This window comes from Cupressus sempervirens, chromosome 2 (assembly GCF_028749045.1).
Source record: "Cupressus sempervirens isolate cs-2001-9-10 chromosome 2, ASM2874904v1, whole genome shotgun sequence".
In the NCBI taxonomy this organism is placed as follows: Eukaryota; Viridiplantae; Streptophyta; class Pinopsida; order Cupressales; family Cupressaceae; genus Cupressus; species Cupressus sempervirens.
In genome coordinates, this window is record NC_143119.1 from 77314951 (window position 1) to 77338823 (window position 23873).

The following is a 23873-nucleotide window of genomic DNA, read 5'->3' on the forward strand; positions in this document are numbered from 1 at the left end:
CCCAGCCACAATTGCAAATATCTTTTTACGTTAATTGACGTACATCACACGAACCAGTCAAATCCAACGGTCAAAGCACACTGCCCACTTAACGCAGTCCATCATTCAGAGCGATAGCTGAACTCAATTTTGTCGCGATCTCGACAGAAACAGTATCCCCCCTTTTCTCCGTCTTTTAACAGTCAAAAAGTCATCAACGGACACCCTTCCTATATTCTCTACATTGCCGTGGAATCGAAGATTATGCATTCTCTAAAATTGCTCTGCGGATTTTTGCTGCTAATCGGAGGGATCTTTTAGCAAGCTTTTGACTAAGAAGATTTGAAATTTTGCAGGCATTAGCATTTTTTATACCTTCGGGAAAATCGTAGAAAAGGTTTTGGCTAAAGTAGTTCGAATTGGGTGGATATCTACAGGTTTGCATCGTTCTGTTGAGTTTTTGGAAGGTTGTGACGAGAAGAGTCAAAATTGTGCGGCATTCCATTCATTTTGAGATTTTCAGATTGCGGAATTTCTAGATTTTTTCGGGCGAAGAGGAGTGTAGATTTCTTGCAGCTTACTGCGTCTCCCGTAAATTAGGTACCAATCGGCATGCCTCATGAAGAATTTGAATCATAACATTTTTCTCTAGAAATTTCAATTATGTTATATAAAGTGAAAGTGCAGAGAAATTGTTGTAGGAAATTAAAAAAATTTCTGTCCTTGGGTTTGGGGTTCATAGCTGATGAAATCGTTGGAAATTTTGTTGAATTTAGATCTTTGAAGACTGTAATTTATAAAGCTAAAGGTACAGTAAATTTTTTTCATATAGTTCTATTTTCTTTGTGGGGCGGAGTTTTTCAGATGATGAGATCAAAGCGTTATTTTGTAAAAACTTGATCAGAAGTGTTGCATTTTGAGACTGTAATTTGAAAATTTAGATTGACTAAGTCAAAAGGATACGCAGATGAGGTAACCAGGGACCAAACAATATCAATTCAGCTACTAAGGAAGGATATATTTAGAGAGGATCTTAAAGAGAACCTAAGTTTTTCTTTTTTTCCAGACCCGGGATTCATTTGCAGGGAATTAAACAATATAACAGATTTAGGATTGCAAGGGAATATTTAACTTATCCATGCCGGCAAGCGAGATCCCCATTTTGCCCCTGTTACCGTAACTTCAAATTCAATCCGAGTACCCAGTTTGATGTTTGTATATTGCTTTTTTATAGTTTTTGATATTTCTGCTAAAGCTGCGTTCCCGCTGGTTTAATTACTTCTTCTAGAGTATCTATTCACAGAATGAGTAACACTTTGTCATCTGTAAATCCACAGGCATCTTGCTTGACACGAAATTCTACCCCATATCCAATTTGCTACATAACAACAAAAGATACCCTTCTTCCCTGATTACATTTCGTTATGCTGCCCCGACAAAAGCTACTATATCAAATTTAGTAATTACAGAAGGCATTTTGCCTGGCCCTAGTAAGCAGCCCCAAGGAATCGAACCTCAAATATAATGCACAGTGAAAATCTTTAAACTTGCATTCAATAGCTTTTACTGTTGAGTGAATCTGCCTGGTCCCTTTGGGAGGCATTGATTTTTTTGGTTAAAAAATGGCGGAGGAGGTTAATTAATAAGATATCATGGAAAATGTACAGGATAAGAGTATCAGCCTAGCAACCTTATAATGAATTGCAGTAATATAAATATGAAATTTCAGGGAAGTCAACAAACTTGAGCCGGCATTATTTGTCATTTGACTCTTATCAACACATGCTGAAATATAAACATCAAGACTGCAATCAGCAGGCAGTTTAAACTTGCTGTCTAGAATATAATTCCTGCTTTCAAAACTATCAAAGAAGATTATCATTTACAAATCATTTGTAATAGAGGATAGAACCTCTCTCAATATTGAACTGCACCACAAGCAATAACTTGAAAATGTTCGTAATAAAATCACCATCATACTGCATGCTAATTTACTATAAGCTTCTTCCCCACTTTGACCACTAACCACAGACCCTCATCACGAACCTTGTCCATTGTAAAATCATTTCTAACCAAGTGCAGGTGGATGTTGTTAAGAATTTCACGACATAAGGATCTCAGTTGGAGATATCTTAGACAAAGTTATTTCTCTTTTCCACCGTAGTGTCACATTCCAAGCTGAAGTCAAAACAGCTGGTTGCAGGCTTACGAGGTTGGAAATCCTGAATAGGCACTATCTCATTACCTTAAGTTTCAGAAGGCAAGGGCCTTATTTGTTCTGGGTTTAAACTTAAAGACAGCTTCTTTAAGCTAGTTTGCTGCTTTCTGAAAAGTTTAAAAAATTAATTGTCTTGAGAGACCATATAGTATGACTATCATGCATAAGGGAAACGCAGGAAGAGCCAAGTGAGACAATTTGAGGTTGAGAATAGCAGAATTATGTGTGACTTGTAAATTCAGAGAACACTCCAACAGCCAGTTTGAGTTGCTTTCGGATAGAATTATTATATTCCCGAGCCAATTTGCTCATAGAGACCCTGTAATCCAGGTTAGATTGATGGCAATAGCATCATTACATCTGCGTTATATTCCATGGGGGATCACTAATGGACATAGGAATGATGCAGTTTTCAAAGCAACAGGGCTTTTCGAGTCTTTAATAAAACCAGGAGTGTTCACATATTTGAGGACCTTACTACCGGTAACAGCAGGAGAGGAGCAATGGGTTGCTACACACTCTTGAAATGGGTCATTAGTAGTAAGTCTGGTTTAGCAGCAAAGGATTTAGCTATTCTTTGCAGAGATTACAAGGGATTTGCCTGTTATAGAAGTAAAAAATTGGAGGCCAGGAAACATTTTCACTTGTCACAGAAAGTTTTAAATTTTGTTGTCAAGTCTGAAAACTAAGTGGGGGCAAAATTAAAGGAAAGGGAGGTGAAAGATCATTATGAAACAGAACATTGTCAAGAAGAAAACAAGAACTTTCACCCTTAATTGTTTTCCTTCCCCTGATCAACAGGAAACTGCGATTGTCCTTGTCAGTGACATATGCCAACAACACCAAATAACTTATTTCAGATAGTTCCCATATCATGAAAACCTTTGACATAGAGCAGCGAGGATAGATGAGATACGAGGGAAATCTTATTGAAATACAGTTCTTTCCATTGTGGATGAATTTCCTAGATTTGCTCATCAGAGAAGGGTGGGTGTGTCGTATGCATGAAACTGGAAAGAAAATTGAAGGAATAGTAGTGGAACATAAATCATAAGAACCAACACCAAACAAGGCCAAACAAGAAATAACTAAAGATCCTTAGAAAAAACGTATAGAAAGATATCCTCTAAATCATTATCATAATTAGCTACTTTTTTCAATAATTAACAGAAAGCTTATCTCCAAGTTTGGGATCGGAAGATCCTCCACTTTGCAAGCCCATTCTTGACCTGCCTGGAGGCAGGCAACTTTCATAACTAAGAACTTGGTTGCCACGTTAGCTTCATGAGAGGTATGGTGGATGGAATGCTTTTGGGCCTTCTCCAAGAAGTAGATAAATATTAGCAAATGCTTGGCTGACTTCTAGTTTCATATTCTTGCTATTAAAGAGGGAAGACACTAGTACTTGAGAGTCTACTTCAATGGTAATCTTTGAAACATTACGGAATATGCATAAAACTAAGCCACAAAAAATACCTTGATTGATTGCCACATTAATAGTAGCCTTACCTAGACCCTAATATAAAACAAAAATAAGATTGCCATTTGCATCTATCTGGAGATAAACTTCTAGTCCATGCAGCACCTAGGTTTCAACTAAAAGCCTTGGCAATGTTGATCTTGACAAGAAAGCATCATGCAAGCATTGCATAATCTTCTTCACATTGTTTTTAGCAATACCTTTATTTGAAAGTAAATGGGATATTGGTTGTACTCTTGCATTGAGTCACTTTTTGAGAGAAAAATATAGGTAAACTTATGTAGGATTAAACTGATTAAGTTATATAGCAGAAACAATGCCAATAGTATGGTAAATGCACTAGAATGAAATTATGACACTCACAACGTACAAAGTGATTTTACACTAGGTAACCCTTTTGGGGGGAAATCACGCAAAAACAAAAAACACTTAATTGACTTAACCCTTCACAATACAATAAAATATTTTCTCTTCTTATCCCTATTCTATGTGTGTGTTTATAGGCATATCAATATAAAATATATTTTAGTAGTATTCCTATACAATGGGTAGAACATTATGGGCCAAAAAACCACAAATAAGAAAAAATGTCCTTGAAGGCTTCCCACTCTCAAACCCCTTTTTCAAGGGCCACTATCTCCCACACCTTCAAGCCAAGGGGATGCCTCAATTCCCTAGTTGTGGTGAGGTGTGAAATCTATAAGGGGTGTAAAATAGAGAAATTCTACAACATATATTATACATATTTCCCACTTATTGAATAATTTGCTTTGGGGGCTATGGTATACTAAATAAACTATTAAGGGTAGTTATGCCCATTGACTTTCTCTAGCAAGAAGACTTACTTAGTACTAATAAACTTTTTCAACAAGTCAACAAGATTATCCAAATTATCAATCAAGTCTCCAACAACATCTTGTTGTTTTCAACCACATCTCTAACAAAAGATATTACAACATCAATATGGTTCATTTGAGCATGATAAGTATTGACCTTTACCAAATAAATTGTACTTTGATTCATGTGAAATTTCTTTACATTTTTGTAAGTAACCACCATTTAAAAAGTCTTGATAACCATACAACTTCCATGGTTGCACAAGTAAATGCCATGTACTTAGCATTCGTATGTGAGAGTACAACAATTCCTTGTCTCTTGCTCTTTTTAGTTGACTGTTCGATTAGTTTTTTTAAACATGACTACTTAAATCTTTGTCAATCAACATCTATTTCCCAAATATCATCAACACCTTGTACATTGATTACTTTGTTTGGCATAGGCCTTCCATGGTAGCAAATTTTATACTTTGAAGTGCCACACAAATACTTGAAGATCCTCTTCATAACAATCCAAAGTTCCTTCTTTGGGATTGCCATATATTTTCTCAAGACTACCATTGCATTGGGAAGTCTTGCTATCATATATAACATGACAAAGATTAGATTTCTAAATACATTTGCCTAAGGATTATGAGACATTTCCTCAATACCCTTGTGCCTTGAGATTCTAGCCTATATACAAATTCAAACCTAAGTTGTTGATTTTGGTACGGGTTCAATGTTTGAGTCCGTATGTATATGATCCCAAGTTTGGTATTGTTGCATTAGGTTGTATAATATACAGATGTTCTTTAAAATACCCATGGTTTGCAAAACATATTTTGAAAATTTAAAAGAGTGCATTGTCTCAAGCATCATTGATGCTTTAATTTTTTAAATCAATATAAAATTACAATAGATTATCTTCACATTGCTTTTATCAAGAACATTCATGTAATGACTTGCTTGTTTGAACCCCAAGAAAGCTAATGCCACTCCCACTAGCTACATCTTTAATAGGAGTCTCCTTGTCTTCGAAATAGGTTGTGGCATACTAAGAGGTTACATGCCAATTCCTCATCACTCTTTCATTGTACTCATCTTTCTTTTATGACAAGAAACACAACATAGAATGGACACATACCAACTCCTTCACCTTTTATGACAGAAATGTAATTTTTTGTGGAACAACTCCTCTGCCTTCAAGGAGACCCAATAGATTGCACTTAACTTAGTGCATAAAAGGTCTATGTATTTCAAGTATGCAAAGTCGAAGAAAATGCAACCCATTGAGACTTGAGACAAATATAAAATGCAAAGCAAAGTTTGCAAATTTAAAATATAGCTACCAAAGAAAAGTAAGAAAGCTAATAAATGTAAATTTAGATGCTGATAACACTTTTAACTACAAGAGTTAAGAAGTAAACACAACCTTGGCTATTGAGATACCACAATGTACATGCATCTTTGTACTTGTCTCAAAGAATGCTAAGGCAATGATTCCTTAAGGTCATAAAACTATCGAAATCGACCATGACTATGCTCTTTACATTTGAATGTAGTAGGAATCTAGTGAATAGTACCTTATACCCACCACTAACTTCAACATCTCTATATGGTGGTACACTATTGGGAAAAAAGTTCTTGTGTTGTAATATTTGGTGACAAAGAAAATGCTAGGAGATGCAAGGGCATTCATCTTGCTCTTACAATTAGTGATCAATCTTTGCACCCCCTTTTTTTTTTGCCATTCTCATTAGTTACTTCTACAAGCTTCATTATAGGACTTCATTTTTCCCATAATGAAGTTCTTATGTCATATATATGACTGAAACATGTTGAATTTATATGAACAAACCTAATCACACTCATGATGGGCTCAATTAAACTCAAAAAAAATCTATATGGGCCTACCAATCATTATTGAGGACTAATGGTTTGACCTTTTGGACTCTCTTTGAAATTGACCACCTTCATACACTCCAAAAGTTGATAATGACTACGGTGATAAATGCCCCTTGCTCTCTCACAAGTCATCTCAAGAAAAATTTGTGTGAGGTGAGTCAATTTTGAGCAACAAAATACGGTATAAAACTTCACAAACAAATTTAAATGGTGGACAAAATAATAATAAAATTATAAGAAAACTAAACTTTAAACAAAAAATATATATTTAAACTTTATAAACTACCTTTAACAAATATAACTTGGAGCATTTGAAGATGGCTTGATTTATGCTCATTTGCATCAAACATTTGAATGTTCACAATTTTGGTGTAGATTTCTTTGATTTGATTGATATATGTGTCAATCTTTTGCATCATCCCGTTGAGTGAATGGATGACACACAATGTTCAACCATATGCTTGTATCTTCTCTTCACCAATAAACCTTATGCCCTGTGATATCTAACATCATTTGGTTATGAATTCAATAATATTTTGGGCTTTTATCATCTTACTTATGTCTTTGAGGATATTGGCTTTCACCTACTCATCACAATCAATTGATTTCAAATCCTTTGCCTCTTTAGGGAACACTATTTCACATTAATTAAGTGCTTGCTTTTGTAACATTTCTATCCTGAAGGAATGAACACTTAACTTTTAGTACATGAATCTCTAATTAATTATCGTGGCATCTCTACAAAGCCTTTTTCCTTGGCCACTAAGGTGGTGCAAACCTTTTCATTTCGAGGACTTGTATATCTTGTGAGTATTTGACTAGTTAGGAATTGGTATTTGCTAGAAATATGGTGATCTCACTAGGTTGAAAGGAAGCGTACTTGCATAGTGCTCATATGTAATGTCTCTTGCCAAATTACTAAATGCCCCTTCTAATGGGCCTCTTTATGGAAAGCAAAAGGCCTATTCTATTTTAAGGAAGACACACCATGATAAAAGGATGTGTGAAAGCCACTATTGGGGAGGTGGAAGATTCCATTGTAGGTGGCTTGCATGATCCTTTTTGCTGAAGGAGGAGATTACAATTTTTCCTTTCTTGGTTGCACTACCTATTTTTTCCTTGCTCTTTGATATAATTTAGATTTTGCTCCTTTGGCAAACCATGCTTTTTAGCACTGTACAACATTGGATGACCATTACACACAAATGAGATTTGATTTGATCGTACAAGCTCTTACACGTCATGCCACTTATTTGTACACATAAGAAACTTAGTTTCATGCATCTTTTAGTTGAAATTTTGTCAGTTAATTCACAAATTATTTTGTGATCTATGCCATTCTTGTCCTCCAAATTGTTTGCACGATATTCTTGTCTTTGAGACTTTTCAACTTGTATTTTTGCAAGATGAAGATGATGACCAATAATGAATAAATAATGAATTTGATAAACATAGTGGAGTTGTACAAGAATAATGTCAAGGTAGATTTGATATCTTTCTATTTTATAAGAAAATGCAACTATGAAGTGAAAATTAGAGTGAAAATTCAAGGCAAGGTGACACTTTTGAGAGGAAAAGCCTTCTAATTATTTATGCACCTAACCAAAAGATTGGCAAAATACTAAGTGTTGCATGCTCAGACTTAAGGAATAAATACAAGTTTCAAGTGAGGTGCACCTTATGTGTGATAGGATTTGGATAAGACCATGCCCGAGACATATGGAAGGTGCCATGGTCTTTGGCCATATCCACTAAGCACAGAGGACTCCAATTGGGGTACTTTTAATTGCTAGAAACCATAAAATATTTTGCCAAACACTAGTGAAAGATGACATAGGCATTATGAATCAATGTCTAGCACAGAAGAGAAGAGAAGCTAGGTCAAGAATGCCTCCTTTTAGAGTCATAATGGTAGCAAAAACCCCTACTATATATCCTCAAATTGGCAAATAGAGAAACATTGCTGAAATATTTAAGGAGGATAAATGATAAAAGGGCGACACATTTTTTTGTAACACCAACCAAGAGAAACTCTACCCATCATGGAAGTTCTTAAACAACCTAAATAAGACACATATTTGACATGACAATACCCTTTTGAAACTATGGCCCAAACATAAAAATATGTTAACTCAATGATTTGTGACAGATCTAAAGGAGAAGAAGTAAAGTTTGCACATATATGATGAGTATCTTAGATACTAGTAAATCTTGCCAAGGATATAAAGAAGCAACAATCACCCAAGTGAGGTGAACCAAGACAAAGTGGGGTAGTTTCTCAAGTTTGATGCACATTCTTAATGGTTCATCTATTCACTTTGTTCACCACAATTTTAAAGCAAAAGAGGAGTTTTAGAGCCAAACATTGCTTGTATATAGGCAAGCCTCCATTCCTCCAAAATCACAAATAAGAATACTTATGTTGATCGTAATGGATGATTTTCAAGATTGTTGACATTGATTAAGGGTTATTGAAATAATGAACTTCTTTTCCCCCAATGTTCATCATATTATGCTTTTCTCACATTCACTTTCTTTCACTTTCAAGCGCTTTTCCATCTTTGATAGATTATTTTCAAACTTTAATTTGCCAACATTGAAAATTCAATCATATTGCTTCCAAGGATTAATGTTTCAAATTCATAAGGATGTGCATATCATGACATCTGGAGTTTCAATGAATTCCTTGAGTAATATGTAAAGATTTGAAAAATAGGTTGACCATAAATGAATTTATCATGTTAAAGATTCTTGCTTTCAGTCATCAAGTTAGTATTTGTGACATGCTTATTATGTGGGGTTTTAGTGATTTTTAGACGCACTAGAAAGTTCATCATATTTTAGATGTTCCAAAAGTTTTAGCAATTACATGGTGGTTATGTGCAGTAGTCATCATCATTAGTAGTAGCTACTGTTGGGCAATAGATTTATGCCCTTTTTAGACAATTATGTTTAATTATTTATTTTAGAATTAGGTTATTTTTTTCTTCCCTCTTTTCTAATAGATAGGGATATGATTGTTTAGATCAATACTTTTTGTGATATTTAATTAGAGTTTTAAATCATTAAAAATTGTAAAAACTACCCTTGGATTTAAGCCCCCTTTGGGCAATTTTATTTAATTGATTGTTTTAGAATTAGGTTAGAATTATGGTACTTAGTTTCTAGAATAGATTGTGTAAAGATTTTTGCCATCAATGTTTGAAATCATGCTACATGATCCATCATCAGGATGTGAGAGCAAGAGATGTAAAAATTAGATTGTGTAAAGATTTTTGCCATCAACGTTTCGAATTACACTATGTGATCCATCATCAGGATGCGAGAGCAACATCTCTTGCTCTCGCATCCTGATGATGGATCACGTAGTGTAATTCAAAATGTTGATGGCAAAAATCTTTACACAATCTAATCCAGAAACTAAGTACCATAACTATCATGGATTGTGGAAATATGATTGCATTAATAGGTTATAAATGTTTTTTCCCTTTTTTTAAATAGATAGGGATATGATTGATTAAATCAATATTTTTTGAGATATTTAATTAATATTTGTATATCTCTCAAAACTACCCTTGAGAGCGAACAAGTCCTTTGTGTACAAAATACATAATTTGTTAATCATAATTAAAGTCAAATTGATGCTATACAAATTGTCCTTCTAAAGTAGAAATGATGCCTTTCACAACTATATGGAAGTTTAGGGCTTCCTCTCCCATCACCTACAAAAGCCCTCTTTATAGCCTCTAAAAAGAATTACATTAAGGAAATAACTTTCTCTAATCTAGTTTATGTATTTGTCGCCAATTGTCCTACCTAAAAGATGTCTAATGATGTATTCCAATCACAATAACCTCCACAAGGCAAAAAAAAGACTTACTTTCACTAATAATAAATGTTTACAAGGATAAAAAAAATTTATATTTCTAAGCACAATTGTACTTAGAAATATGAGATGGAGGTTCCTTATCCCATATTGTACTTAGAAGTAGCAATAATATTGTAATTCTAGGAAAATGAAGTAAAAAAGCTTCCCAACTTGTACCTTAGTCAAACCCCTTGATTAACTCAATGATTTGTAAAAAGTTTGTGGACACACCAAGCACAATGCAAGTGCCCAAATATATCCCTAAACAACAAAAATTAATGCATTGGTTTCTATGCTAATAATATGTTGTTGATGTAATGGATGGGTGAATCTAAATGACCTTAAGACTTGTCCCTTTATATGAAACACTAACGTTCAACGTCTAAATATTCCATACTTTAGTTGGATTTAGGTTAGCTAGTGCCCATACTCAATTTTGATTTTAGAAATTATGGGTTCAGGCTGCACTTATAGCTCCAAAAAAACAAGCTTAGGTTTACCCCTATGTGGTGCAGGAGCACCAAGGACATCAATTAGGTCCTAGTTTTTGGTTGTGGCTTGTACTAGCCTTAGCTATGTTAGGGGTGTTTGAAAAGGCCTTAGAAGGTCTTTGTGTGATTGTGTTTAGGAGGACTAGGTTAGTCTTAGACTAGTCTAGTTGTTTTAGTTGTTTAAGTCAAGTTTTGGTTGTTAGGACTGGAGCCTAGACTTGGGAATTTGGGCAAAAAGTCACAAAATAAAGGGAAAAGATTGTAGTCAAGCCTAAAATAGATTTCATCATGCTATTACATCATTTGATGAAGTTTAGAGGTGACTTGAGCAAGTTAGGAGGCAAAATGTAAAAATTGCTATAATGTTGTCATGACAACATTTGCAATTTGCAAAGTTACATGACCATGAAGACAAAAGTATGTCTCCGTGAAGACAAAAGTATGTTCGTAAGGCACGAGTGGGTTCTTAACCACCTGCAACTAACATGTAAGGCTATTTAAGCCCTAAGAAGCCAATTTTCCAAGGGTTGGAGTTTTGGAGCAAGAATTGAAGCACTTATTTTGCAAACTGTGTATTGTAGTTACTGTGACAGTTAGATCTTTTTGCTTGATAAGATTCTTTAATGTATTGAATCCACCAACTTTGAGTGAGATTTGTGTAGTTAGATGAGTTAACTCACATTTGGCATTGTTTTGAAGTTCTTTTTAGTTCATTAGTATAGTTTTGTAAATTGTTTTTGCAAATAAGGTAGTCATTGGTTTTGTAATGATCCCATCTTTTGGCCTTCACATTCTCCAAAGTCTAAGTGGAGGATAAGAAGAAATTAAATTAATTTCTTATAAAGTCATTCAATTAAAAATTAAAAGGCGACTTTGTATTTAATTAATTTAATTATTAATTACAAGGGAGTAGCTTCTAGGGTATGTATTAATTATTGGAAGCACGAAAGTCTTTTGTGATTTAATTAATTATTGCTAGGGAGGAATTTCTAGGGTATGCATTAATTATTGGAAGGAGAAGCTTCTAGCTCTTGCAATTAATTAATGTTTTAGTTCCTTCCAGAAGGATGAAGAAAAGGATAAATAGGGCTGAAAGTTTCATTGCTGATGAGATCGAATGATTATGACTTGCATTTGATAAGAGCTTGGATGTGTGAATCGCACTCCCTTCTTTTGGCAATAGAGGACATTCATTCTCTGTTGTAACATTCTAGACGTCATTCCCTTAGGGTTTGGCCTTTGGAATACATCTCTTTGTAATTGATTGCAAAATTCTCAACATTAATATAAATTCAGCCTTGGTTTAGCTTTTGGGCATTCCTGGGTGTCCATTACAGGTTCATTCAGGATTGTGTGTGTGAAAAATGGCTCCCCCATAAAACCCTACCGTGGAATCATCATGGTTTTGAGGGATATGATAGGGGAGCCCTTATACACTATACATATGGAAGGAGAAGGCCAGGAGACAAGTTTAACTATTTTTATGAACAAGCTGTAGGCGAGTCCAGTGCCACCTAGCTAGGAGCTTGTCATAGTGCAATTGTGTTTTGATGATTTCAATTACAATTTAATGAACCTTGAGGTTATATAGAGACCTCTAAAGGAGTTTAGCCCTTGAACAATCCATCTACCCACATTGTGAAGAAGAAATCAGTTGGTTGGTAAACAAGACACCTATTAACCCTAGTAGCCCTTGAAATAGGATCGATTGTACGAAGGCCATGGAGAAATGAGACCTACTAAATCTTAAATAACTCAATAAAGGGTTTCTAAATATCACAGTAGTTATTGGGGTTGTTTGGGAAAGTTATGAAAGGAGGAGGAAAACCTAGTCAAATAGGGCTATTAGGCCTAGAAGCCTAAAATTGCAGCATAGTTTTGAAATCAATAGAGAAGTCCTTGATACCCTAGTCTAAAGGGATCAAGTGAAGATATACAAGATGACTAGAAGGTATTGAATCCCTTGCAAACACTAGCTAAGGATAAGAGGCAAAAGGAGCACTTAGATGAATCCAAGAGGAAGTTAAGGAGTTGAAATCTTAACAATGGTAGGCACCCCTAGTGAAGCACATTGAATGCCACCTATTGAAGAGGCATTGAAGAAGTCCTAGACAAGTTGGAAAAGGACTTAGAAGTTCCTAGGAGTTAGGGTTAGGGTCTTGTGGAAAACAAGAATTGAGGGAGTCCTAGTGAGGTAGTGCAAGCACACTTGGGAGCATCTATCACTATGGCCATGACTAAGGATTGACAACATGAAGATTATAGATAGACCTACACCCACTAAGGAATGAGAGTTAGACTCATACTAGGTTTGAGTTAAATGCTACTTGTTATAAAACAATACACCATTTGAGCATTCAACTATTGCACTAGGAACAAAGGGTTAAAGTGTCTCCAAAATAAGTGAGAAATCACTAATGCAAAATTTTTCCCCTAGGTTGAGTAACATGTAATTGGTCATCAATCATGCATCAAAGTAAAAAAGTAGCCAACATGACAAGCAAAGGTAAACAGGACAACGAAAGCCAATGTCTTTTTTGCATGCCATGAAATGATAACTCTTATATCATCAAACATATATGCACAAATCTGTTTTAGCATTGCTTCATAGAAACACTAAAATATGTTTGAACAACTTAGCAATATTGATGTTCATTTACAAAAGTAAAAAAGAGGTGTATGATTGTTGGATATATCACTATAACACAAAACAAGAGATAAAGTGAGAGATAATGATACATGATCATGGAAATAATCATTATAATTAACAATCCAGGAGGAATAAGGTCCATGAATGGATCATTATATTTTGGTTCCCAAATGGAAAAAAATTGTGGTTTAATATTGCATAAATTTTAGCTGTATGCTTGTTGTTTGGACCATTATAACCACACCCCCAAAGATGAAAAAGAAAGAGATAGGAGCATAAATGGATAATTGTAACCTTAATCATTATTTTAATGTCCTATAGTTAGCAAAGGAGGTAATGCAACTTTATTGAATGCCCACCATTATAATCATGCTTCCAAAAGACAAAAGATAAAAAGAGGATTTTCGCCAAGACACTATAACTATACAAGCTTTAGGTCAGACCCCTAGTGAGACATTATGACCATGAGTACATGATGTACATTATGACAATGACTGCATGCTATGGGACTTCTAAAGACCCAGTGAAGTCATACTATTGAAAAAACATTATTGTAAGATGCCCACAACCTTTCCTCTTTACTTTATTGCATACAAAGTGACCTAAGGGATTTAAGAGAAGAGCAACCAATATGGGAAAGCTATAATAATGTAAATATGTAATATATATTGTTGTGTAACAAGTACACGATAATGTATCAAGATGTGATCATAAAAAAACATGTAACAAAAAGCAATGAGCAGCCCCAAACATTGCCTCAAAACACAAGGACGAACATAACCAATGTGTTGTATAAACATGTGAACATTGCCATGGAACATTTAATCATATATGTATGTTGCATAAGATGTAAACATAGAAGAAAACATAAGCACACCAATGTACAATAATAACATGTAAGCATAATCGTCAAAGAAATCCAAGCAAGAAACATAAAGCATTATGTTTGCAAGTGAAGGAACACAAAGAGTTTTAGACAAAAAAATTGATGTGTGTGAAATGTGCATAGTTAATGATAATTGGTAAACAATGTATGATGATGATGGAAATATAATTAACAACTTATAAACCAACTTTTTCACAACACAATATAAAACACAAGGAAAGTAGTACAAGAAGCATGATATTGTCATTAAGGTCAAAGATACAAAACCACAAACAATTATACTATGTTTTTAGTTAATATAACGATAGTGGTTGCCAATTACTCCATAAGATTGTATCATCTAAAATCCACAAGAAAAGATACAAAAGTCAATACACATTAAAAAGAAGAAATTTGAACCAAAAGTTAAACACTTAGTCATTTATGTTAACATACACCATTAGAGGTGTAAAAAACTTAGTCATTTATGTTAACATACACCATTAGAGGTGTAAAAAACTTAGTCATTTATGTTAACATACACCATTAGAGGTGTCTTTCAATCATTCACCCATTAACTAAATAATGCGAAAACCATGAAAGATGTTAAAGAAAAGAAAGTAAAAAGCATGGAAGGAAAAATAAAACATGTAGGATCAACCACATTTTGATATTGAATCTCAACCTTCTAATCCTCTGTAACATTGTGTTCATGTTGCTGGTTACCCTGATAGTATCACATGAATTGTAATCCACAAATGTATATGTATCATGGGCATTATGAATTGTATCATCCTCACATAAGGACGTTATTAGCAAGAAGTAATGTATTATTAGAAAGTAAAGCATCATCATGAAGTGTTAGAGGAAGGCATATCATCTAACAACGTACCAACCCTAAATGTATAAAATGAATATAGGGTTGATAGAAGAATTGAATCATTGCCATGAGCCATAAAAGAGGTATCATCATCACAAAACATGGCACAATGTTTAAGTTTGGAGAGGAAGGGTGAAATTAAGTCCATATTAAGAACCTATCAAAGAAATGACACATAAATCCAAACCATGATCCATGTAAACCATACACAGGCAATGAAAGGTAAAAATACTCAAAATTATAAATATTTGAATGAGGGTAAAAGAAATAAATCTTAATGTTATGTGTTGTAGGAAATGTTAGGTTCACCAAAATGACCAATTCAACATATTGTAATAAGTTTCTAAACATGCCATGTAAAGTTCTAAATACCTAATTCTTTATCAGTATTTTGATGTAACACTTTAGAGGATGATAAACTTGAGTGATTGGAGAGGAGAAGGATGGACTAAAAGACTTGGCTTTTGTACAACACTATAGCATTCATTTTTAAATATTTTGTGCTTGGGTTATTAGGTAATGACTAGTTTCAAGTTAGGTCAGCTTAGGGTTCTAAATAATATTTTTATTTAAAAAATTGGATGTCAAGCTAGCACTTGTTCTCTTGGATAGTACCTTGGGCTGTCGATGCAATCATGATCCGATAAGGGCCCGTTTGGTTGCTGGAATATAAGTTAAGCATTGGCATTCAGAATGCTGGCTTTGGGATTCTGGAACTTGGAATCTAGATTATGATTAGAGAATCCAATTTGGGATTGTTTGGTTGACCAAGAATTCATTGTGAGAATACAGATTTCCTTCGTTTGGTTGCACATTGTGGAATTGGAATACTAGCCAAAATAACATGCAAAATATTATCATCCAGCTGTAGCATTATCATCATGCAAAAAAATTCAATACTTATTTGATTTGTTGAAGTCCAAACATTTTTAACAAGTATAAAAAGATTAAGTCATGTTGAAAGTAAACATTATCATAACGGATGATGATGAGATTGTACTAATGGATACTAAAACTTTTATGACTCTTGCTCTATAAAAAAAAATACCATTGATTATAATTCACATAATTACGGATATGAAATATGTATATTGTTCAAGTCTCATTGAATGAATCCGAATCACAAGAATTCATGAAATAAGAGTCAGAAACATCCCATTAAAAAATATATATTTGTAGACATCCAATAAAAAATTTGATCATCACAACATTCAAACTCACAGGTGCAAAGTCTAAATGTTTATATTAAAATTTTACAAAATCTTACTTGGAAACACTTTTACGCCAGAAAAAAATCAACAGAGTAGATTGTTTTTGTCCTGCATACGTTTCATTTAACTGAGAAACAATGTATGTGAAAAAGTTATTTCACCAAACTTTTTTGTAGTAACTATTGAGGCGGATCAGGCGAAAAAATCCTGATAAATTACTCAACAGTGGCAAATATATGAGCAAGTAATAGCGAAAAATTTTCCCCCCATTTAAAAAAAATAAATTTCAAAAATTAGTGCAAAAAAAAATGCCCCCAAATGGTCATCTAGAAGTCAAATCCAATTAAATTTTACTTTAATTGAAATCTTCATTTTCAAAAAATGAGAATTAAAATGGAAATTAAAACGAGAATTTCAAATAACAAGTATTTTGAAAGAATTTGGAATCTTTGTTTTGGGGGTCAAATGGGGATACTGGATTCCATTTTTTTCCAATTCTAATTCCGATTGTGCAGACCGAAACAATAGATTAGAATTTTTTTAGAATTCCGAATGCCAATTCCATTCTAATTTCAGCTACCAAACGGCCCTAAGGAAAAAGTTATGTAAAATCCTTCTTGGTTTATCTATAGGCCTAGTGGAGTTACCCATTGCCTATCCAATCTACAGTAAATGCATCCTTCCCATACCGACAGTGCAAGGAACGAAAATCTTGAGAATTTGTAACTTCTCCCATTCCGAGAAGTTACCACTAGAAATATTTAAAAATAATTTCGAAGATTCTAAAGTCATAGCTTGGGGAAATTATGGAGAAAAAATTTGAAACTAACTCAACGTACCAAAAAAGTATGTTAGAGCACGAAACAATACGTGCCGGCATGTTGCATGAAGGTGACATTGAAGTCTGTGTTTCAATCTATAGCCTACAACTTTTCTATTGTTGTAATACCGGATACGCCACGAACAAATTCCAATAGGAAGGAGCCAAAAAAACAAAAACAACGAAGTTAACCTCAAAGTTGGCGGTATTCCATAGGAGACGTGAAATCAAATTAATAACTTCAGCTTAACAGACGAAGATTGCGACGATATCGCTACAGCACTAGCGAGATAAACTCCTTTGCAAATAAATGCCGCTGCAGTACCCTCGCAGAAAGGACAGGTCACAATTTTAGCCTATTTTTTTCGGTTCTCTGGTTATTCACAAGAAAAGATAAACTAGAAACTTAAAAGTTTCTGAAAAGTGTTCATCCTCGCATGGGTGCCTGCGAAAAATCTTGGTAAAATTAAGTCAATACAATTTAAACTAAGTGAAACGTTTTCTGCATGTTATTTGCACTCGTTCTATAAAACGGACGAGTAGAAGAAATCCGTGAGGGAGACACGCAGTTGATGTTTTGTTGGATTCTCGGAAGGATATGTGTACTCACATCAATATCTTAAATGCGAACATGAAGCGTATCTGTTAGGGACAAAGCCGATCATCATGTAATGGACTGAATTTTAGCTCTCACATGCTTTCCTGCAAAATATATCTTGTACAAATCTTGTTTCAGATGCCTAAAAGTTGAAGACGAATAAATGGGCGTTTCAAAATTCCTTTATTTATTTTTCAAGCAATTAAATGTTGGTTGTTTTTCTGGGGTTTCTTACCTTTTCAAAATGCTCTTTTTACAGACAGATTGATACAAATTCATGGAGAGTTGCTTTAATAAAGTAAATAAAGAGCTAGACACGAAGGCTTGAGAATCCGACAAAAAAATGTCATTCTAGTTCATCTATCAGTCATATACAAAATTGGTCGAAACCCAATGAATGAATAAAAGATTTTAACAGTGTTACACTGGCACTTGGGTACATCAGGATGAGTTTCTAAGATGTGGGGATAAAGGGCCTAAAATTTGGGTCAGCGGGGGGGATGGTGGGAAACTGTGGCAGGAGCAGAGGGGTGCCGTATGTGATGCATATAGAACTTGAAATGTTAGTTATGAAATGATGTTTCAATATAACATACCAAATAGAAATACTTGAACATAGTAAAATTGCAACACGAACTAGAACCATTGAACATTCAACATAGTAATATAGTACATACCCAATAGCAATGTTTAAAAATAGAAATTCAAGTGCCTGTCTCAGTGGTGAAGTGGTTGCGGAATGGTGGAGGTGGGGGTACTTGGGTAGTCCAAATGCTTGATGCAGGGACGTCTTGGGGACGAGTACTTTGAGGTTTTTTTTTTGTGGGGGGGTGCGACTCCTTGGGTTTTCACAACATTTTATTAATGTCCGTGAAAACGAAGCAGCCTATAGGACTCCCTAAGTAGCACACGCCCATAAATAAGGGTGCAAAGACCTTAAACATTTTTCAATTTTTTCGTTAAATCTGTTCTTTTACAATGAATTTTGATTGCTAGGTTTGTTGTTTTATATACTTGTGTTTCTTCAAATAGAGTACTTGATATGTACGTTTCTAAAGTATCCACATAGCTAGATTGAATGTCATTGTATGCTGGGCATTCTATGATAAAATGCCACTCTATCTCTACCACTCCTCAGTTGCAGAATAGGTATATCCCTTTTTCATATTCTTCCTCAGGTACCATCCTTCTTCCTATTTCATACCTCAAATGGTGTGAACTAGTCCTAAGTTGGGCAATAAGCATTTTTGCTCCCCATTTGATATTTGTTCCTGCATATGCTTTTTCCTCATGGTCTTTTGTGGGGTTAAATTCTTTGATATAGAGGGCTTTTTAATGCCCCTTCTGTTCTGACCATATGGCAATCTTGAGTTTTTCCCTCGTAAACCTTTTTATTTCTTCATTTTTAGCCAAACACTCTTGCATGTTAACATTCCCATCTTTTCATCCATTCATTGTTTTGCATCATCCATGTGTTCTTTCATCTATCTAGTCTTTCATCCATAATCAACTTAGGCCAATGGTGTTTTTTCATACATGAGTTTTCTTAAGTAGCTTAACAATCGGACCATTACTGAAGCCTCTACCAGGAAGATATCTGTTTCTACCAATAAGATCTCACAAGGGACAATAGTTTTAATTTTGAAACTGCTGATGATTAGATTATTTTGTATTCTTTCCATTTACCTCCATTTTTTATCTGACATGCTGCGGACCCAAATGTCACATCTGTAAAGGATCTCCAGAGTAACTAACAAACTAAAAAGCATTTTCTTGGTTTTCCAATCCTATAACTCTGCATTCCTACATCTACTTTGTAAGGAATATAGTCCTTTCCAGCCTCTCTGAATTTTTTTTGCTCTGCATGTTTCCATCTGAGTTTGTTATGAAAATCAATCCCCAGATATTTGTAGTCATTCACCATCTCCAAAGTATTGCCTTCAAAAAGAAAAGTGTTTTGCGTCTTCTCGTTTCTTTTTCAAAGAGAAGATCATCACTTTAGTTTTGCTACTGTTCACTTGCATGCCAACCTTATGACAAAAGGTTTCAAGGGCCTTTAAATGTTCCATTAATCCATCAGCTGTTTGAACAATTAAAATGCAATCATCCACATAAAGAAGTAATTTTATCATATATTTAGCTAGCTGAACTCCCTCCCAATTATTCTTGTTTAGCCATTCTACTAACATTTAATATATAGCCCATATAGAGTTTGAGAGAGTGAGCATCCTTGGTTGAAACCAATATCACTGCCAAAACATTCTGACATCCTATCTATGGATCTGATTTTATCCTCAACTGCTAGTAAAGTCTATGTACTGCAGCTCCAAGCTCATTAGAAATTTCCAATTCTTCCATTCTATCACAAGGTTTGTCACACAGAACAGCGCCATTTCATAATTCAATCAGTGAAAGAAAGAGAATGAAGGTTTGAAGATGTAGTCATTTCATAATTCAAACAGAGAAGAAAAGCAAAACAGATTTATTGTGGGAGCCACTTGAGAAGCATCAATAGTAGCTTTTTCTGGAGTTTAAAAAGATGTCAACAGCAGTAGCATCAAATTAGCTATTGAGGAAGAAAAACAATCTATTTTACTTTTCAGTTATGGACTTATATCCGAAAATGTCAACCTTGATCATATATTTTGTTTGTTCACTTTGTGTTTTGAGGTTATGATTGCTTCCATGGCCAGGAATTCCCAATTAGATTCTAAGGGAACTGCTGAGAGCCTGAGACAGAAGCCTCTTGATTTAATAAGCGTAGTCTTCATGAACAGCCAATTCATCTTGTTTGATCTTTGTCTGTGCTGGAAACTAAGTTCTATTGTGTCTTTCTCAGTAAAAGCTATTGCTTTATTTATAGAGAGAAACTTTTCTACCTAGATTTGTGTATATTTATTGTTTTGCAAAGCTTTGAATCTATATGAATATTTTTTTCACGCTTTAGAGCACTCCAGTCTTTCCAAATTGTGACATATTGATATGACTAACAGCAGTTTCTGTAGAAAATAAATGTAGCTGTTTACAATCCACAGCCTCTTAAGTGATTGTCAATTCTTAATCACTGTAATACCTAGCAGAAGTTTTATCATGAAAGTACAATTAAATAACTGATACCTTCGTTTATGCTTTTAGTTCTGATAGGTAAACGTCCTTGGAAGGCTTAGTTTTTATACTTTATTTATTTTTGTTGTCTTGTAAAAAAATAGTTTAGAATGACGCCTCTATGTCATCCTCCTGCTAATTTTCAATATTTGAAATGGTTCAGTATATAATCAAATTATTTATTTATAACTTGTTGGAAAACTCTGTATTGTCTTTCGGCTCAATGATTTAGATTATAGTTTTGTTTGTCATGGATTCTACTTTCAGTGAAGTGGGTTTAACAGTTTCATGGTATTTTGACATATTTACAGAAATCTATAAAGTGAAAAGACAAGTTTTGATTCAGAAGATCAGTAAGCAAATACTGGTCCCCTTCTCTTCAATGGGATGGGGAAACACATTCAGAAGGCGTTTCAAAGTTTTCACACTTGCCATAACAGTATATTTGGACTATAAGGTTCTGTGTTTTTCTTTGTTCTCATTTTTTTATCTCTATGTTTTAGTTGATTGACCATAATTAAATACATGCTTTCCAAAATAACTGTCACCTATTTGAATTGCAGGCAGTACAGAAAAAAGCTAACTGGATTTCTGAGGAAAAAGGAGATAATTTATGGGAGAAAGCTCATGAACGGAATGCTAAGCGCGTTCTTAGTGCCATAATTCAACTGGAAGGACTATGGGTGAAGTTAGGCCAGTATCTCTCTACTCGAGCAGATGTGCTTCCTGAAGCTTACATACAGCTCCTGAAGCAGCTGCAGGACTCCCTTCCTCCTCGCCCTTTGTCAGAGGTGACTGAACAAATTTACAGACTTTTAATCTATTTTATGTACAGAGGAAATCATATTGTAGTAATTATAATCAAGGGCTTAAATTCTGTGGATAAGTCTTATCTTCAACAGAAATGACATCTGTTTTAGTCTGAAGCTGTAGGCATATCGACTAAATGCTAATAAACATTTCTTACTTTTAGGCAGTGAATGTAATTTTTCATCTACTGTTAACCTTTAATCTGATTATGGAAAGGTTATTCACAGGTTTATCAAACTATTGAGGAAGATTTGGGAAAGCCCACAACTGAACTCTTTTTAGATTTTGACGAAACACCCCTTGCAACAGCTTCGGTAAGATTTCTCTGCTTGTTTGTTTCTCAGAGGAACCGTTTGAGGAATGAACAAAAATTACGAGCTAAGAGATTCGGATGGTGCAGTTTTGTTGCATATAGAGAAAAACACACCAATTACTATACATACTTACATACATGTGTATGTATGTGTCTGTGTGTACTATGCATACATACTTACATGCCTACATAGATTTATTTATGTGTTTGTATGTATATATACACGTAGGTATAGATGTGTGTGTATGTATGAGGAATGAACAAAAATTATGAGCTAAGGATTCCAATGGTGCAGTTTTGTTACATATAGAGAAACACACACCAATTACTATACATACATATGTGTATGTATGTGTGTGCACACACACATGTGCGTATATATGCATACATACTGACATGCCTACATAGATACTTGTATGTGTTTGTGTAGATAATTATATACATATATGTATGTATGTACACACTATATACATACATACATGTATATATTATATATACATATATACATGCATAATATATATGCATGAATATATGCATGAATATATGTATGTATGTGTATATAATTATGTTTTTGTCATGAGTTTATGCATGCATGTATACATATTACAGACCCATGTCGACACATACACACATACATTCCTATTTCTGTGAATGCTGGTTTTATGCTCTTAAAATTTCTTTGAATTGAATATAGATAGCCCAAGTCCATCGAAGTCGTTTGAAGAATGGAAGGGAGGTGGTTGTTAAGGTCCAACACAGAGGCATCAAGGATGTCATTCTTCAGGTTTTATAAAATTTCTCCACATAATCTGAGTCTTTTTGATATATTGGGATTGTCAATATTATCCTTATATTTCATTGTTTTTGTAGGATCTAAAGAACGCTAGAACAATTGTTGAATGGGTAGCTTGGGCAGAGCCAGAGTTTGACTTTGGTCCAGTAATTGATGAGTGGTGCAATGAAGCACCCAAAGAACTTGACTTTGACAGAGAAGCTGGTAACTTCACCTGCAGCAACTTTGTACACAGTTCTTTCAAATTGAAATTATGCACGGAAAAGTCTAATGTTTATTATTATTAATATAGGCCTGAAAAAAATGGAGGCATGCATCTCAAACTGCCTTGTTTAGTTGTTTTTCTGTTTGGGGATTGTTTAAATATCCTTTTTTACTTGCATTAATTATTTGGTTTGTCAATTTTCTATGCAGATGACTTGTATTGTTCTGAAATTTTCATCCTAAGAATTGATATTATTTGCCCCGTCTTGGCATTTTGTCTTATTGGCGCTGCTAAGTTTTAGGCTGTTTTTATCACCATCTTTTGCTGTTGTATATTTTTCCATAGAAAAATCTACATTGGTTTATTTTTCTCTTGCATTTGGTTCATTATTGCCTATGTGCCATTGTTGCCCAATGCCAATTTGTCATAACATTTAGCAGACAGATCAACATATTCTTGGTATTGCTTGTGAGTGAAGCTATTGGCCCATTATAGAATCTCTGAGTCAAATATACATTCAACAGATAAAATTCATTAGTACGATACCTATTGGCAATCCTAGAGGAAGATTCACTGAATAGCATACATACCACTTATAGCTTTAGTATAAACATTATCATCATAAGTCTACAGGTTGGATATGTACCCTTAAGTCTAAAAATATGGACTACAATTGATATAAAAGTTACCTGAGGATTCATATGGGTGATGAATTGGTTAGGGTCCCAAATTGTAGAAGCCCTAGCATCTGATGGGAGAAGACATGGATGTCAAGTAGTGTTCACCTATGTGCATGTTGTTGATGATTATCCACCATACTCAGATTCCATGTTTCTTTACTTCTGAGTATTATCTTGTCCCGTG

General features: G+C 34.4%; 1 protein-coding gene across 2 annotated transcripts in view; it reads left to right on the forward strand.

Moving 5' to 3' along the window:
* Positions 1 to 243: 243 nt before the first annotated feature.
* Positions 244 to 23873, forward strand: part of LOC149571126 (ABC1 family protein) — an 82980-nt gene continuing 59350 nt past the window's right edge. The window contains exons 1-6 of one of the 2 annotated variants that reach the window (XM_089812686.1): positions 244 to 579; positions 21200 to 21345; positions 21452 to 21679; positions 21926 to 22012; positions 22706 to 22795; positions 22882 to 23008. In XM_089812686.1, the coding sequence (XP_089668812.1) occupies positions 21271 to 21345; positions 21452 to 21679; positions 21926 to 22012; positions 22706 to 22795; positions 22882 to 23008 (607 nt within the window). In that variant the 5' untranslated portion in view covers positions 244 to 579; positions 21200 to 21270. Of the gene's footprint in view, positions 580 to 17261; positions 17528 to 21199; positions 21346 to 21451; positions 21680 to 21925; positions 22013 to 22705; positions 22796 to 22881; positions 23009 to 23873 lie in introns of those variants that run through there. The other variant, XM_089812687.1, reaches the window with a different exon arrangement.